Genomic DNA, 18,564 nt, shown 5'->3' with positions numbered 1-18,564 from the left:
TAGGCTCACGCATGGTTCATTGTGATTCTTCCCTTTGGAAGGTGATCTAGGAGTTAAGGAAGCTTTAGACCTAGAGGAAGATGGCTTGATAGTACTACTTTGAGAAGTAGAACGACGAGCAGATAATGAACCTAAACTACGAAGTCTTCCACCTCTCTTACTCCTAGTAGGGGCAGTAGAAGAAGCAAGTTCATCAATAATTACCACTTTATGTGGGTCTGGTGTTGAAGAAGACATCTTTGAAGAAGGAAATGCCGGAAAAAGATGAAGAAATATAAGGAAAAGTTAGGAATATGAATTCAAGGAAGAAAGAAGAGATTTTGAAAATTAAGTATGACAAAATACTTATAGGGGGAAGCAACCGTCATCAGGGTTGATCATTATGAACTATCATCATGGGATCGTCACTTCGTGACTGATGCAGTCGCAGAAAACCCCTAAAAAGCATGAAAAATCGCAGATCCAATCATAGTGAGATACGTGTTTTGAGTATTAAATGGACATGATGTATGTCACATCGATTCTAAAAAAGGCATTATGTTACTCGAGAAATAGCGGCAAGGAATTCCCGCCATAAATACTTACTACTTCTCGAATATTCAATTAAGAATGTTCAGAGTGTGAGGGAATATCTATATCGGTGGAAAAAGAAGGCATGACATGTGGACTACCATCAAGGTGACAGGTGGCACTTCTAATTAAATAAATTAAAGAATTCAAGAAGGTACAGGAGAAACACCCCCAGAGTCTCTCTAGGAAAGGAAACACCCTTGACAGCTAAAAGAAGAAATAGAAGTGGGATGGATAAAGACCATAAAGAGGGAAGATGAAAGAATCTATTATAAATAAGGAAGGGAAATCAACATTAATCATAGCTACGGGGAATCCTCAGTCATAAATGCTTCCGTTACAATTATATATGGTAATGGGTAATCAAGGCAATTAATGCCTTTAACAAGCCCGAATTATGCAAGGAAACCATTATAATTATGTACTCCTATAAGCTCTTTTTGCTTTTTCTTTCCCTATAATTTAATTGAAGCCAATGATCTTTTATATATATTTTCAGTAGCAAAGATTTTCGCCCCTAAATCCATTATCCAGACGGGCTTAATCCTCATTTGTAATGGTATCTGTTTTTTATTAAATATAAGCAATTAATCTTTTACTTTATTGAATCTACTTTGAATTTTCTTTCCTTTTCAATCTTTCTTATTATTTGTGCCACGACCCCAAATCGGACCCGATCACGATGGCGCCTCTCGTGAAGACAAGGCCAGTCGACACAATTCCCCAATTCATTTTTAACAATGTTAATAAGTCAATTTAAGTCATTGATAAAAAATAAATCCCAAATTAAGTGAAATAGAACAAGTGCAAAAATAGATACAGCCCGACATCGGGGTGTCACAAGTCACGAGCATCTATTAAGGTCTAAATACAACGGAAAGTCTGAAAAATATACTAAATACAGTCTAATGAAATCAAGAGGGAGAAAAGCAGTGCTGCGAACGTCGGGCAGCTACCTTGCTAAACTCCGATGACTCTGCCTCTGAGCAACCAACACCCGCTACCGGATTCAGAATTACCTGAATCTGCACACAAGGTGCAGGGAGTAATGTGAGTACTCCGACTCAGTGAGTAATAACAATAAATGAAGACTGAGCGATAAAAAATCACGGAAAAGCACATCAACATGCTATAAAGTAGCAGCATAAAACCAGTAAAAACAATTAAACAGTGAAAACATATAAAGACACCTTAGTTCAGAATAAACTTCTTTAAAATACCTTTTTGACAATTAAACAATTAAATGGAAAGCATCCAGAACACATAAACACATAGAATCCTCCCATCGGGCAATATCATGGAACAACACCAGCCCCTCGGGCTATATTTCATATCATAATGGGTACCCGCGCTCACTGGGGGTGTACAGACTTTGGGAGGGGGCCCTTACAGCCTAAGCGCAATATCAAGCCATCTCGTGGCATAATCAATAGGCTCTCGGCCTCATATCAACAAGCCACCTCGTGGCATACAATCTCAGGCCCTCGGCCTCATAATCATAATCAGTGTATCACTGCTGCGGCGTGCAGCCCGACCCAAAGTATCCTCATAACACAGGCCCTCGGCCTTACTCAGTCAGAATCTCATAAGCCACTCGGGCAACAGTAAAACGTGTCCCACCCCAAAATATCATTTAAAATATCATTTAATGTGTTAAAACAGAGTAAACATAGCTGAGTTATGGAAGCGGTAGAATAACGCATGACTGAGTACAAGTGTAACATCAAAAGAGTGGGAAAATAGCAGTAAAAATCCCCTAATGGTCCAAATAGTTGGCACGAGGCCCAAATATAGCATTTAGCCCAAAACATGATGATAGCAAATAGTTTTCAATCAAATACGCGGTAAAACAGTCATTCGGGATGGACTAAGTGACAATCCCCAATGGTGCACGATCCCACGCTCGTCATCTAGCATGTGCACCACCTCAATATAGCACAACGATGTGTAATTCGGGGTTTCATACCCTCAGGACAACATTTACAATCATTACTCACCTCGATCCAGTCCAAACTCTAGCCCGCGATGCCTTTGCCCTCTCGAATCGACCTCCGGATGCTCCAAATCTAACCAAAATCATTACATAACCATTAAAATATGCTAAGGGAACAAAGCCCACTTGAAAATATCCAATTTACATAAAAAAATCCTGAAATTTGCTCAAACCCCGCCATCGGGCCCACATATCAGAATTCGATAAAAGTCACATCAATACAATCCTCATCCTCTCACGAGTCTATACATACCAAGAATATCAAAATCGGACCTCAAATTCCCAATTTATACTCTCCGAAATTCAAGCCCTAATTCCGCAATTATAGGCTTTAATTTCCACATATTTATGTTTAAACAAGTAAGAATCAACATAGGATCGAGTATTGAGTTTAAAATCTTACCTCCAAGTGTTATCCCTTGAATCCCTCTTCAAATCCTCTCAAAAAGCTTCAAAACCGTTCAAAAATGGTGAGAAATGGGCTAAAAATCGCGAAGATGGGTTTTTATACATTCTGCCCAGACATCCTCTTTCGCGAACGAGGCATAAGCATCGCGTTCGTGATGAACAAAAACACCAGCATCAAAAATGTTCTATGCGTTCGCGGACGAGCCTCGCGAACGCAATACACACTGGATACAGAACAACGCGAACACAGCTCAAGACTCGCGTACACGATGAAGAAAGGTCCTCCAGCCCAGCTCCTAGCTCGACTCTATGCGAACGCGATATCCCATACACGAACGCGTAGCCTAAAACTCGTACACCTTCGTGAACGCGGGACCTACCTCGCAAATGCGAAGAACAACTTGACTACCCCTCTCACTAACCCTTTGCGAACGCGAAACCCTCTCGCGAACGCGAAGAAGTATTTCTCTGCAACACAATAGCAGAAAATCTGGCAAGTCCAAAGTCAAAAAATTGATCCGTTAACCACCCGAAACACACCGGAGGCCCTCGGGACCTCAACCAAACATGCCAACATATCCTATAACATCATTCAAACTTGTTCCGACCTTCGGAATGCTCAAAACAACATTAAAACACCAAATTTGCACCCGATTCAAGCCTAAGAATTCCAAAAACATCCAAATTCCGCTTTCGATCAAAAAGCCTATCAAACCTCGTCCGAATGACCTGAAATTTTGCACACACATCATAAATGACAGAACGGACCTACTCCAACTTCCGAAATTCCACTACAACCCCTATATCAAAATCTCACCTACCAGCCGGAAAACGCCAAAATCTCAATTTGGCCAATTCAAGCCTAAAGCTTCCACGGACCTCCAAAACATATTCGGACCATGCTCCTAAGTCCCAAATCACCTAACGGAGCTAAGAAAATCATAAAATTCCAACCCGAGGTCATCTACTAACAAGTCAAATCTTGGTCAAACCTTTCAAATTTTAAGCTTCAAACTGAGAACTATTCTTCCAAATTCATTCCGATTACCCTGAAAACCAAAACCAGAGATTTATATAAGTCATAATGCAACACATGGGGCTAGTCATGCCCGAGAACTGGCGAGCGAAGTGCAAAAGCTCAAAACGACCGGTCGGATCGTTACAATTTGTCTTATTCTTCGAATTACTAAGAAAGTGAAGTAAATTTTGATTATCAGTAAATCGATATCTTTTTGATTGACTTTTGTTGATACCTAATTTTTCCCTATGTATTTTTATACACAAAATACTTTCAAAATAACATGTACATGCATATATAAGCATGCACAAGTGCTTTGGTGTTTTTCCTAATTTTTAAAGATTTTTAAATCCATTTATCGTCCATTTTTAGCAATACAAAATCAGTAATTATTTCCAAAACTATCAATTTTGGTGAGTAATTTATTTTATTCCCATATTTATACCAAAACATAGTTAAGGTAATTTTTGCATATTTTTACAAATTTATTTGGTATTTATAAGATAAATTGCATATAATTATAATTGTAGCCTATTTTAAGATTAATAGCATTTTATAATTGTAAAAATAGTTTCATTATTTTTAAATTAAAATTTATGTATTATTAATTGGCTCAGCACTCTTAATTTGCTTTTAAAATCATTATTACTATTTTTTATAAAATAAAAGGAGAAAACTGGCTATTTAATATTTAGCCTCATTTCATTTCAATTATAGCCTAAAATCGGCCCCCCAATTAACCCAGTTTCAATTTCAAATTACCCAGCCCAATTCCAATTTAAACACGGCCCCCGACCCAATTAAAAATCCGCCCGGTCCCTTCTTTTAATCCAAGCCGTTGATCGTTTTGATCAACGGCTAGGATTATACCTTATGAAAGTACAAGAGAGTGGGTGAATTGTAAGTTATTAAAATTAATCGCTTATAAGTTGACTTATAACTAGAGTAGTCGACTGAATATGGTAACATTGCAGATATGATAACTGGAAGTAATGCGTAGAGAGTAAATGCGGAAATTAAAGACACCAGGATTTTTATATTGGTTCGAATTCAATGTGAATCCTAATCCAGTCCCCTTGGGTTGCAAGGGAGTTCTCTTCAAGTAAATGAGTTTTCTTCTGAGTACAGATGTGATGTATATCACTCAAGTTCTCTAGCACTCGTTTGATACAATGCCTCACCAGTTGTGTACCCTCTTTCTATCCCTGGCTTGTTACACAGCAGATTTAAGTAATGTCACGACCCTAGTTCACCCTCCGTGAATATGTCACGACGGCACCTAGTCCCTACGACTAGGTAAGCCTAACGACGCGGAAACAAAAATAAATTTGCGGAAATAAATGACTAAAATTAAGCAACTGGAAGGAAAACTGCATATAAGTGCCGCTCGACATATAAAACTCAACATCACGAAGTCTAAAATAAAATCCCAAAACCCAGAAACTCACGGGCAACACAGGCTAATAGAAACGTAATATACTGCTCTAACATCCAGAATGTCTACACAACTGAAGGACAAGAAAAGCTAAATACTAAAGATAGAATAAAGAGGGAGACTCTTCGGTCTGCGGACGCGGCAGATCTACCTCGAAGTCTCTGTAGCTCGCCCCGCCTCATCGATAGTGTGCCTGAGTGGAGGTACCTAGATCTGCACATGAAAAACATGCGCAGAAGAGGCATGAGTACACCACAGCGGTACTCACTAAGTGCCAAGCCTAACCTCGGTCGGGTAGTGAAGAGGAAGGTCAGGGCCCTACTGAGATAAAACATAATAAATAACAAGATAACGGAAACATTTTAAATAAAGTCTACAGCATGAATCTAAACAGGATAATTAAGTAAAAGCAGTAATAGAAGGCAGAGAACAAGACAAATCAAGGGAATGCTACTCACAACATGGATAATAGCCGGGGATCTCTTAGTATCCCGAGGATCTCTTTGTATCCTCATCTTATACACGAGGGATCTCTTGGTATCCCGAGGATCTCTTGGTATCCTCAATATACATATAACATCTGTGCCAGGGATCTCTTGGTATCCCGAGGATCTCTTGGTATCCTCAATATATATATAACATCGGTGCTAGGGATCTCTTCGTATCCCGCACTCTCAGTCCAGAACATAACACGTGCAGAGGATCTCCTGGGATGTCATCCCGTAGTCCCAAATTTAAACACACAATGACAACTCTAGGCATCAGAATAAATGCTAAGTCAGAACAAATAATAGTAAATTCTAGCTTAATATGCTTCACGGAGTACAAATATTACAGTTTAAACAGGTAAGCAAGTAAGTCAACTAAACATGCTTCACTAAGCTAACACAGGTTAAACTTACAATTTAAAAAAAAACAAGTAAGCAGGAACTCAATGTAAGTACTTCAAGTAGAAACGGATTTTCAACAATTAGCTCAAGTACGCGTTCCTCACCTCACGTACGAGGCACTCAAATATCAAATATCATGTCCTAAGGGGAAAGGTCCCCCACACAAGGTTAGACAAGCCACTTACCTCGAATCGGCTCCAAAATCAACTCGAAATCACACCTTTGCCACGAGTATCCGACTCCAAATGGCCCAAATCTATTCAATTCAATTACATATCGTAAATAACATCTCAAGCAATTGATTCTACTATTTAATTCAAAGATAAGACGCGAAATTAGGTAAAATGACCAAAACGCCTCTCAGGAGAACATCTCGGAATCGGATAAATTTTACATTTCCAGAACCCTTGTACTCTCACGAGTCTAACCATAGAAAAATCTCCCAAATCGGATACCAAAAACCTGCTCAAAACTCAGTATTTCGGCTTAAGAAGTATCTTCCAATTTTTCCCAAATTTTGATCCTCAATTCGAATTTAAATGATGAATTTAACTATATAATGATGGATTATAACTAAAAAGGATTAAGAAAACGTTACCCAATGAACTTCTCTTCAAAACCAACTCAGAATCGCCCTCTCCCGAGCTCAAATTTGATTTTTCCAACTTTTGAAACAAAACCCTCGAATTTGGTATATTTGCACAGTGGTTTCCGCTTCTGCGGTCAAGGGACTGCATTAGCGGTCTCGCTTTTGCGGACAAAGTGTCGCAAAGCGGATCCGCTTCTGCGAAATTCCTACCGCTTCTGCGGAGCCTGAATGCTATGCCCAAACTCGCTTATGCAATGACAAGGCCGCTTCTGCGGCTCCGCATCTGCGCTTCCCAAGCCGCAGAAGCGAAAATGCCAGAAGCAGCAAAACTGATTCTTCCCAACTTCTAAACTTCTTCCGTCGACCATCCGAAATCATCTGAGGCCCCCCGGACCTCAACCAAAAGCACCAATAACACCTAATACCCTATCCAAACTTGTTCCAACCCTTAAAACACCTTACACAACATCGGAAACCCGAATTAATCAATGATTTAAGCATAAGAACTTCAAATTTCATCAAAACACACTTTTGATCAAAAACCTAACCATAACACGTCCGAATGACCTGAAATTTTGCGCACACATCCCAAATGACATGACGGAGCTACTGCAACTTCTGGAATTCTATTCCGACCCTCGGATAAAAAAACTCACTATCGGACCAGAAACTCCAAAAATTCAAACTTCGGCATTTCAAGCCTAAATGAGCTACGGACTTCCAAAATACATTCTGTACACGCTCCCAACCCCGAAATCACCTAACAGAGCTAACGGAACCATCGGATTTCCATCCCAACGTCGTTTCACACTGTTCTGACTACGCACCATTTTTCAACACTTAAGCTTTCATTTAGGGACTAACTGTCCCAAAACTCTCCGAAACCCAACACCGAACATCCCGGCAAACCAAAATAGCAGAAATGAACTTAGGGGTAGTAGTTAATTGGGGATCGGGGCGTAAATTCCAAAGACGACCGGCCGGGTCATCACAAGTAAGCTACTATGCTTGTTTACAGTAGAATAAAGAGAGTGATTTGGTTTGATCAAAGTATGACTAAGGTGGGTTTTACAAGGAGAATATATACTATGATGAACAGTGGAGGCTTGTCAACCCAAGGGTTTTGATCCTTTGAAAGAATTGATTCTTTCCAAGAATAAGGAGTGAGTCGTTGCTTCTCTTGATATCTTTTCCTTCGGCAGACGATTGTTTTAAAGAGATTTCTCCTTGATTGTTGGATCTTCCAAAAGCGGTCACTTCCCAGATCTTCTGGCATCTTTTATTCTTCCATGATTTCGCTAATCACTGATCTTCTCGTGTCTTGATTATTCCCCCTCCGTTATTTACTGATACTGCTGATTTGATGCTGATTTGATTTCCCAGCTTTACGGAGCTAATCCTGATTTGTTGATGCAGATTTATTGCTTTCCTTGTACATCATGAGTTATTCCAGTAGTTTCCTTTGCGAGTGAATTCTTCCCTTGTTCGACACAGGCCATTCCAGCAGTTCTTCTTTACTTCCTTGAGTTCCTGCACATGTATATTAATTGCATCATTAAAACATGATCTAACAATATCCCCTTTTTTGATGATGGCAAAATAATATACTATATGTAAAGAAGTAAACAACAGTTGACTTCCCTGTGTGTTACCAGTCGACTTGGCTCCCCCTCAATGTGTGCAGTCGACTTGACTTGTTCTCCCCCTCAACGTGTGAAGTCGACTTGTACCTGTATAGTATATAGAGTACTATCTATGCATATATAGCATAGTCGACTTGAACCTGTACAAATGCACATAATAGCACAAGCATAATAGCACAAACCACAGATATATTTTCTCCCCCTTTTTGACATCAGCAAAGAGAATCCAGCAAAAAAAAATAGAAACATTCAGCGGCAGATGAAACAGCCCACAGTAGCAAAAAACATAAATATACAAGGGCACAGCCCAAAATACCACAAAAACAAGTATCAAAGAAAAATAGTCTTAAAAATACATCCAAACTAGCGGCGCAGGAAGTAGGTATGAGTGTTGCATATGGCCTCCTTCAAATGTTCAAAACTGGTATTTGCAGCGACGCTCATGCCATCCAGCCTGTCATGAACCTCCTTGAAAGCTTTGACCGCATTCTCCCTTACTCTGTGAACAGCGACTCTGATTTTTGACACATCAGACCCTGTTTCCTTTGCAATAGCATGAATGTCACCTACAGTGGACTGAGTAGCAAAAAGAAGAGTCTTGATGTCTAAGAGTTGGGAGTCAATGGAGCTAAGCTTCTCACTCAGCTCATAACTAACAAGAGTAGGAGGAGGAATAGCGGATGAAGTCTTGGTTTCCATAGGTGCCTGTTTTGCTTCACTCTCACTCTTCTTGACCTAGGAATCCTTGATACTCACATATCCCATACTGGCGAAAGCTCTAGAATTGTAGGACTTGGAGACAGTAATGAAGGGATAATCAGATAGTGAAATTTGATGGGCTTCCAGAATGTGGGTGATTGCCATATCATAAGGTAAACTAGTGGGATCTTCAGCACTCTCTATCATGAAATTTATGACCCAGGAGGAAAGCTTGAGTTTGAGTTTGGTGAAGAGGCAGTAAACAAAGAAGGTATCCCTTTGAGAGAAGTTGGAGAAAGAACCAGTACGGGGAAGCAGAGTGGTTGCAACAATATGGGCTAGAACCCGAGTTTCAAAACTCACATCACTAGGACCCAATTGGTTGGGAAGGGTTTCGGTGGGACTTTCAGCAATGCATTGTTTGGCTTAGTCAAAGGAGATTTCAAAGTTCTCAGGCCAGACATTTTTAAAGAGAGTGGGGAAACCGGAGCAACGACATTGAAAAAGAGAGTCAAACAGGGCACAGTCAAGAACAATGCGTTTACCTAGGACAAGAGATTCTAGCCTATCTGGTTTACTAGAGCGGAGATTGGCATAAAACATATGAACAAAGGGTTCATACACCTTAGGCGGAGGAATAGAGAGAAATTTTTCCCACCCCTGATAGACAAATAGATCTTTTACCTTATAGTTGAGGGCTTCCATATCATCAAGATCCACAACTCTTCCATGGGCGATGGGCTTATCCTTGAGAGAAATAAAAAGATCCCTATTTGGGGTATCACAGAAATTGAGGTCAGAATTGAGGGAGGCAGAGAAATCAACCTTTGATTTCTTTGGATTGGATGAGACGGGAGGATCTTCCATGGGTCATTTACCTAAAGTTGTTTCTCCTAGAAGTTGTGATTGTTCAGAGAACTCACCCTGAGAGGAGACGAAGCCTTCAGAGTGATCAGACCCTAGGTCTACTTGCTCAGGAGGCGCAGAAGGGGGTTTCACCTTAGAGCGGGTGCTTTTTCTGGTAGATGCAGAGGGGTTCTTGGAATGTTTCGCCATGGGAGAGGGGAGGATTTTCACAGGGTTGGAGAGAAGATGGGGATGAGAGTAACTGAAAGGGTTTAACTTTAAACAAAGGATTTCGACGGTTGAGTACAGAAAAGGAAAGGGTGTCAGTTGAGAAGACGTGATGATTGGCTTTCCATCTTCGAACTGCGAACTGATGTGAACAAAGTAAAAAGAGAGGGAAAAACTGGAGGTGTAATTAATGCGTTGGAAAAGGGCAATTATAGCACGTTTTGACCAAAAAGAGCACATAGGTCCTAAGAGTTTTTAGAAAAGCAAATAATACCAAGTAATTTTCTCAAAGTACAAAATCTTTCGTCCAACAAAGGCTTAGTAAAATATCAGCTAATTGAGCAGAGGTGCCAATAAAAGCTATTTTTATATCACCCTTAAAAACATGATCTCTAATAAAATGATGCTTAATGTCTATATGCTTTGCTCTAGAGTGATGCACGGGATTTTTTGAAAGACAAATAGCACTAGAATTATCACAAAAAATTGTATAAGTTTAAATGAAAGTTCGTAGTCACCCAATTGATGAGACATCCACAGAAGTTGTGCACAACACTGTCCAATGGCAATATACTCAGCTTCAGTTGTGGACAAGGAGACTGATGCTTGCTTTTTACTATTCCAGGATATTAACGCCTTTCCTAGTAGTTGACAAGTGCCACTTGTGCTTTTTCTATCTTCTTTATCACCTGCTAGATCAGCATCTAAAAAACCTTCTAATTTAAACGAGTTAGAACGAGGATACCATAATCCATGAGATACTGTGCCAATTAGATATCGAATGATTCTTTTTACAGCAGTCAGATGTGACTCCTTAGGAGCCGACTGAAACCTGGCACATTTACACATGCTGAACATAATATATGGTCTACTTGCTGTCAGATATAATAGTGATCCAATCATTCCTCTGTATTTGGTTTCATCAACTGGAGTACCCTGTTCATCTTTGTCTAAATTTGTAGCAGGGCTCATAGGAGTACCAATTGATTTTGCATTGTTCATGCCAAATTTTTGAATCAGTTCCATTGTATATTTAGTTTGACAAATAAAGGTTCCTTCTTCGGTTTTTTGAATTTGTAGCCCAAGGAAGAATGTGACCTCGCCCATCATGCTCATTTCAAACTCGCTTTGCATAAGATTCGCAAATTCCTTGCACATAAGAAGGTTAGCACTACCAAAGATAATATTGTCGTGCCCCCCTTTTTCTAAAGCGAAATCGGGCTTGTGACATTTTGGAGGACAACTCGTTCCCTTTTGGGAATTGGGTTTTTGAATTTTGAAGAGTCGCCACCTAATAATTAAAGTGCGTTAGGATACTAAGAAGGGTTTGAGTTGAAGAAACCAGGGTTCGGGTAAGGGCTAGAAATTATCTCGAGGGGAAGGTGTTAGGCACCCCTCAAGATCCACTAGTGTGGTCCCGGCCATGTTACAATTGTGACTTTATAAGTAAGCAATTAAGGCTCAAATAAAGGGAGCTCTCACACAATTATTCTTTTGCAAGTAGAATGAAAGTTTGAAGGAAGGCTGAAATTTTAAGGAAATAATTTTAAACATATATAAACATGCAAAAGGGGAAAAGGGGGGGCGGTCCTAGGTTTATGAACAATATGGATCACTTCAATGCAATATCCAGCAATCACTCCTCAGAAGAGGGGTCGCACGTGATGTTAGCGCACCGGTCATCATATCCATATCTACCCTTCCCGCCCTGTTAAGGTATTAAAGCGCGGAATAGTATCATTACTTATTGTATGCTATTACCCGCCCCAATCTTATCAGTCCCGGAGGCATATGGGACTTCTAACCCTAAAGGGGAGGGAGTTGGGGCTTTTTGAGAGTTTTTAAAGGATAAAATTCTAAGGCGACAATCAAAACATATACAGCAAATATTGGGAAAGCAAGTAACCAGATATGGCTCAAATAAACCTCCTTAAATCAAAGAAAAGTATATAGTTTAGCATGTCTTACATGTACTTATTAGGTCTGAATTAAACTTAAATACTAAGGCGAGCTGATTTGTCACATATTTTCAGATAAGAAGTCTGAATTAGGCCTACCTGCTGGTTGTAATTATCAAAGCCTGATACAGTTATAGTTTTTACCCTAAAGTTTGCCTAGGTGTTAAGCAGAACCTATAGGCATGATATCAATTAGTTTCAGAAATACAGAAGTAAACTGATTGCAGAGAAAGGAATTATCAATTACAGGGACATAAGTTATGCAGGCGTTAAACATTATTGCTAATTAGTTTAGACTTATAAGCGAGTTGACGATTCAGGTATGGTTGATAGCTCCTATAGGCATGCTTTCTAGGTGTTACTGATTTTAAGCGCTATTATTGTCATGCAGAAATCCTATAGGCAGGTCATCTATATGCATAGTTATTTTAATCCTATAAACAGGTTTGCCTAGTGACAGATGCATATGCAAAATACAGGAAGTCTTATAGGCATATTTTTTATATGATATGCAGAGTTTCAGAAACGACTTATAGGCATAGTATCTATATGAAGTGCAGAAAAACCTATAGTCATGGTATCTATATGAAGTGCAAAATTTCAGAAGTATAGTAATTCCCTATGAACATGGTATTTATATGAAATGCAGATTTTCAGAAGTATAGTAATTCCTATGAACATTGTATCTATATGAGATGCAGAAATTTAGAAGTATGGTAATTCCCTATGATCATGGTATCTATATGAAATGTAGAAATTTAGAAGCATGGTAATTCCCTATGATCATGGTATCTACCCCTTTGCATGCAAGATTGACCCTCCTTTTTTCACTAACACCCCAGCAGTTTATTACAAGATTATTACAGACCATAATGAATAAAAAAATTACATCAGAAATTATAGATTCCAACCAAGGAGAGCCTAATTCAGACCCCAGGTCTGAAATATGAAATAAACCAACTTCAAAAGATCAGATTTCCAAAGCCTTTCTCTTGTTTGGGATGTGTCAAAGTTCCAAGGAGCTTCAAGAACTCCAGGAAATGCTTACACCCCAAATATCATTGCAGGATCAGATTATAGTGCAGTGTGGAAGGGCCAACCCTCAAATGTCCAAGTTCAAAGGGAACTCAAGGTCCCAAGGCAAGGCTCATAGGAGGGGGAAGAACTTAGAGGCTAGGAGTAAGTGTAAGTGCAATAGAGGGGGATTAGGGAAAGTCCTGGGTAAACTGGTGGTCATACTCAACAATAAGGAGTGCTGGCACACCCCAACCAGTCTACTAGGCCATATTTTGGGAGTTAGGATCCACTGAGGATCAGGTTCAGACCTGAGCAGCAATTGGATACTGCCAGGCCATAAACCTTAACTCAAACACATAGAAGGGAGTAGGGGTATGGGAAATTCACAACAAACAGCAGATGCAAAAAGAGAGTAGCATATTCAATACAAAACATGAACAACAAAGTAGACAAGAGTGTAGCAACTGTAAAGTAAACACACAGGGACGATGCTGGAATAAAAACTAGGACATACCAGTTTCAGGGAAACAAATAAGTGAAAGCAGAAATCTTGTAAGCCAAATTGCAAGCAAGCAGTACAAAAGATCTCAGAAGAGAGTAGATAATTGAAAGAGTGTTGTAACTGAGAGAGTGTGTGTAAGAATATGCAATTCGAAGTGTGTTCAAGTGCAGAAGGGTAGTCCCCTTTTATAGTGCAGAAAACAAGTAAGAAAAGGTAAGGAAATAGTTTGCAATCGATCACATAAAGTCTCCCTTTGGTTAAGGGATTCTGATTTCGAACGGGCATAGGAAAATTAAGGAAAGAATTTGATTAAAAACCTTTTCCAAAGTAACATAATAAGGGTAAATACACAGGGTTTATTTAAGGCAAAAGTTCAATGGTACATGGTTTATGAAAAATAAGGAAAGGGAATCAATCAAACAGCCAGTAAAATCAAAGTTGAAAGCTTTGATTCGAATGAATCAAGTCAAGAAAAGGGTAAGGAAAGGTTCTATTGGGGAAAATCAGTAAAAATCAAGTAAACATCATTAAAGGAATTCGGAATCAATTAGTAGTTGGCAAAACCCTTTGAAAGAAAAGTTCTCATATATAAAGCACACAAATGTGTGAATCAAGAAGAGATTGTCAAATTGTTTATCACAGAGAAGTTCAAAATTAAAAGAAGTTCAAAATCATAAGTAAAGAGATACAGGTTCAATTTGCAGACTCATAGCGAGTCTGAGAGTCCAGGGTCCCAAATGGAGCCTTAACTCGAACACAGAAATAAAAATCACCAAAGGAAACCCCCAAAAAATCCGCGCGCGCCTAGAGAGAGAAGCTCTGGCGATTCTGGGCGATTTTGAGGCGACTAGAGAGAGAAGCAGCTTCAATGGCCGCGCCGGCCACTGCCCAGCCTTCAATGGAGGTTGAGCAGTCGTCTCCCAACCCTAAACCACTCCCACAAACATCTTCTAACCCTAATACCACCCAGACCTACGCAAATATATTCCAACCACAAGCATTAAATACCCCCATGCACGTACAAAGTGTAAACCTAAAACCAGTCAAGATGCTACACGGAGAACCAATGGTTAGATGGAAGAAATCAGAGGTTAAACATTCGATCATGCAACAAGGATTGCATCTGGCAGTCGTGGGCAAATTTTCATATGGTAAACCTGTGATCCAAGAGTTGAGGAAGGCAATTCCAATTCAATGCGAGCTTAAGGGTGCATGTTCAGTTGGTTTGATTGAAGATTCACATGTCTTGATCAAGTTATCGCTACTGGAAGATTATATTCACTTATTATCTAAGCCTGCATTTTATTTGAAAGTTCAAGGTGAATTTTGGCAGATGAGATGTACAAAGTGGAGTCCATGGTGGTCTCCTGAGGTTGAGACACTAATTGTAATAGCCTGGATCTCGTTCCAGATCTTCCTCCTAATTTCTTTGGTAAGGAGTTTGTTTTCTCTTTAGCTAATGCAGTAGGTAGACCATTACATGTTGATTTAGCTACTCAAAATGGCACACGACCTAGTTGTGCTAAGGTTAAGGTGGAGGTAAACCTGCTTGCTACACTGCCCCAAAGAATCAAGATCATAGAGGAAGCTGATGAATCTGCCTGAAGAATCTAAATGGATCAAGATCAGGTATGATTATATGCCTAAATATTGCAAGACATGTAAGAAACAAGGTCACAAAGAAGAGGAGTGTTGGGTGATTCATCCAGAATTGCACAACAGTTTTGGAGTAGAGGGTAATGAACAAAGTAAGGAGAATGCTGTAGTGGTGAGTAGTGATGCAATAGGGACAGCAGCAAACTCAACTAAAGTTTTATCAAGTGGAAAGGTAGTTGGGAAACCTACTACTAATCATGAAAAGCAAGAGTGGATGAAAGCAAGAAAGAACAAATATCAAAGAGATAGGAGAGGGTATATTATTGAAGACAAGACTGGAAAAGATGTTGACAAAGGGAAAGGGAAGACCAAAATTGAAGAAGTTGCAACTAAAAAAAATTTAATGCATTGGAGGTGGAGGAAGTGATGAATCATCCTTTACAAATTACAGAAGGCAAAGGCGAAGATCACAACAATGGTAAGAAGAAAGAGCAAGGTGAAAAGCAGTCCAACAAGGCACAGGAGAAGGGAAGTGAAGGAAAGAATGGAAAGGTGATTCCTAATCCTAATGTTTCTAGGAAAGGAGCAACTGGAAAATCTATTCCTTTGGGAGAAGGGAATCAAGGGGAATTAAAACGTGTGAAGAAGGAGACGATTGACAAAGTGTTGGAAAAATCTGCTAATCCTACTCCTAGTAGGATTCACTCTTCAGGTGATCAAGAAGTGGCTAAAATTGATTCTTCTATTCCTAAGGATCAAAAATTGGAGGAGAGGGTCAATAAGGAGTCGACTATTGAATGGGTTCACAGGAGATTTGGTACCAGCAAGGAGGAACTTAGGCAGCTCAATGTGGCCACTAACCAGTCTTGCCAGGATATACCATCTCAAACATATGGGGATTCTGGGCAAGTAGATGATTTTAATGAAGTGAATTCCGCAAAACCTCAATGGAGTGAAAAAGTAGAGGTCATGGATGAACAACTGAGATTAGCAAAGGCAAGGGTAGATAAAGAGAAGGAGGATAACAATAAAATGCAAAAAACTGGAAATACTGTAGCTGGTACAATAAACCCTAGCAGTCCAAAAACTAGGATTGACTGTAGTTTGAGTTTTATGGAGTTGCAATCAGGAAAATCTATTGGAGGAGGCTCAGGAGCATCAAAGGAAGCTGGAAATCAAGAAGGTTCAGTTGCTACACCATTGAGCATTGAGAAAGTCAATGGACCAGTAACTTCTGGAAAAACTGGGGAGATTTTGGCTTTTGTTGATGGGATTCCTGTATATGCTGTGGAGACAGGGCAAGATGAAGGTGTTCCTATAGATGTTATGAAGGATACAATGTGTTCAGATCATCAAACAGATCAAGGGAAGGGGGGTGATCCAAATGGAACAGTATCCCAGGCAGTTTCTGCCAGTTGTGCTACAGTAAACCCTAAATTGAGTTCTGTTTATGAGCTTCAATTTAAAATGATGCAGGAGAAGCTAGGTGATATGGTGAGTGATGCAGACCAGCTCAAAGCAGCATTGACACCTTATGATCCAGGTGCACAAGCCATAGTTTCAAAGGAAAGTGAAGCATTACCAATGGCATACTCATCTGGAACTGGCTCACCATTGCAAATCAAAGTTAATGTGCCATTGAAATCACCTAATCAGGTACTACATGACCTCATTACACATCAGGAATTGCCATTAGAAATCCAGAACTCATTGGTGGAGCAACAAAAAGAATTTGAGGAGGAAGGTGATGATGAATCAACTGTAGAAAATTTTAAAGGTGTGATGAGGGAAGGGGATGTTTCTCCTACAGCAGCTAATAGAAGTTGGAAAAAAGGGAAGAAAAATCAATCCAAAGAGCCACTACAACCTACAAGAATCCTGCCTAGAAGGGCAGCTTCTACAGCTTCAAGATGATGATTAAGACACTCATATGGAATATAAGATCTGTTAAGACTCAACAGGCCTTTCAGAGGGTGATAAATATGCAAAAGGAGCATGGTTTTTTCATTGTATCACTTATGGAACCTATGCAGAAGAAGAAATTTCTAGACAAATACAGAAGAAGGCTAGGTATGGAAGCTGCAATTTCTAATGTGAATGGGAAGATTTGGTTATTTTTTGATTCTGTGGTGGAATGGGATCTCTTAATTGACACTGAGCAGCAAATTACCATTAGAGTGTATCATCAGGATCTTGGGAAATACATTATGATGACATTTGTATATGCTAAGTGTTGTGCTTTAGAGAGATTGGAGTTATGGGACAATCTGTACTACTTGGCTAGTGATATGGAATTGCAATGGCTAGTAGGGGAGACTTCAATGTAGTGATGGGAGAGGAAGAAAAGATAGGTGGACTACCAGTGTATCCTCCTGAGTATGAAGATTTTGCATTTTGTGTCAACTCTTGTGGCTTGTTTGATCTTGGCTACAAGGGTAGTCCATTCACATGGTGGAATGGGAGGCCAAATGAAGAATGTATATTTAAAAGACTTGATAGAATCTTGGTGAACATGCCATTTCAAAACTTATTTCCTACAATTGAGGTTGAACATCTTATTAGGACAGGATCAGATCATGCACCCTTATTGATGAGCTGTGGAGAAGAAACAATGAAATTTGTGAAGCCATTCAAATTCTTGAACTTTTGGACAAAACATGAATCCTTTCTAGAGCTGGTGAAGCAGAACTGGATTGCTGATTTTATAGGGGATCCATTCTTGATGTTCAAGCAGAAGTTGAAGAGGGTTAAGAGTGCTCTACCAAAGTGGAGCAAGCTAACCTATGGTGATATTTTCAAGCAACTAGCTATCAGGGAAGATGTGGTGAGGATTAAGGAGATGCTGTTTGATGAATATCCATCTACTGAGAATAGAATAGTACTTCAACAAGCTCAAGCTGAGCTAAAGAAGTACCTTAGTCTAGAAGAACAATACTGGAAACAAAAGGCAGGAATGAGCTGGTTTGAAGAGGGGGACAGAAATACAAGACTTTTCCACAATCATGTTAATGGAAAAAGACAAAACTTACAATTGAAAAGGATTCAGAATAGTGATGGAGACTGGATTGAATCTCAAGAGCTAATGTCCAATGCTGCAGTAGAGTTATTTCAAAATTAGTTCACTAAGGAGGATGACCCTACAAGCTTTGATCTTTTGAACAATGTGCCTACA

General features: G+C 39.6%; 1 protein-coding gene across 1 annotated transcript; it reads right to left on the bottom strand.

The window, feature by feature from the left end:
• Positions 1–10,115: 10,115 nt before the first annotated feature.
• Positions 10,116–11,345, bottom strand: LOC109238463. The gene is made up of 2 exons (XM_019404938.1): positions 11,065–11,345; positions 10,116–10,461 (listed from the first exon to the last, which is right to left on the bottom strand). The coding sequence occupies exons 1-2, from the start codon at positions 11,343–11,345 to the stop codon at positions 10,116–10,118; spliced, it is 627 nt and encodes a 208-aa protein (XP_019260483.1).
• Positions 11,346–18,564: the final 7,219 nt, after the last annotated feature.

Source organism: Nicotiana attenuata, unplaced genomic scaffold (genome assembly GCF_001879085.1).
Source record: "Nicotiana attenuata strain UT unplaced genomic scaffold, NIATTr2, whole genome shotgun sequence".
Taxonomy (NCBI): domain Eukaryota; kingdom Viridiplantae; phylum Streptophyta; class Magnoliopsida; order Solanales; family Solanaceae; genus Nicotiana; species Nicotiana attenuata.
Note: the sequence above shows the minus strand (reverse complement) of the source record. Positions and strands in the feature narration are given on the sequence as shown.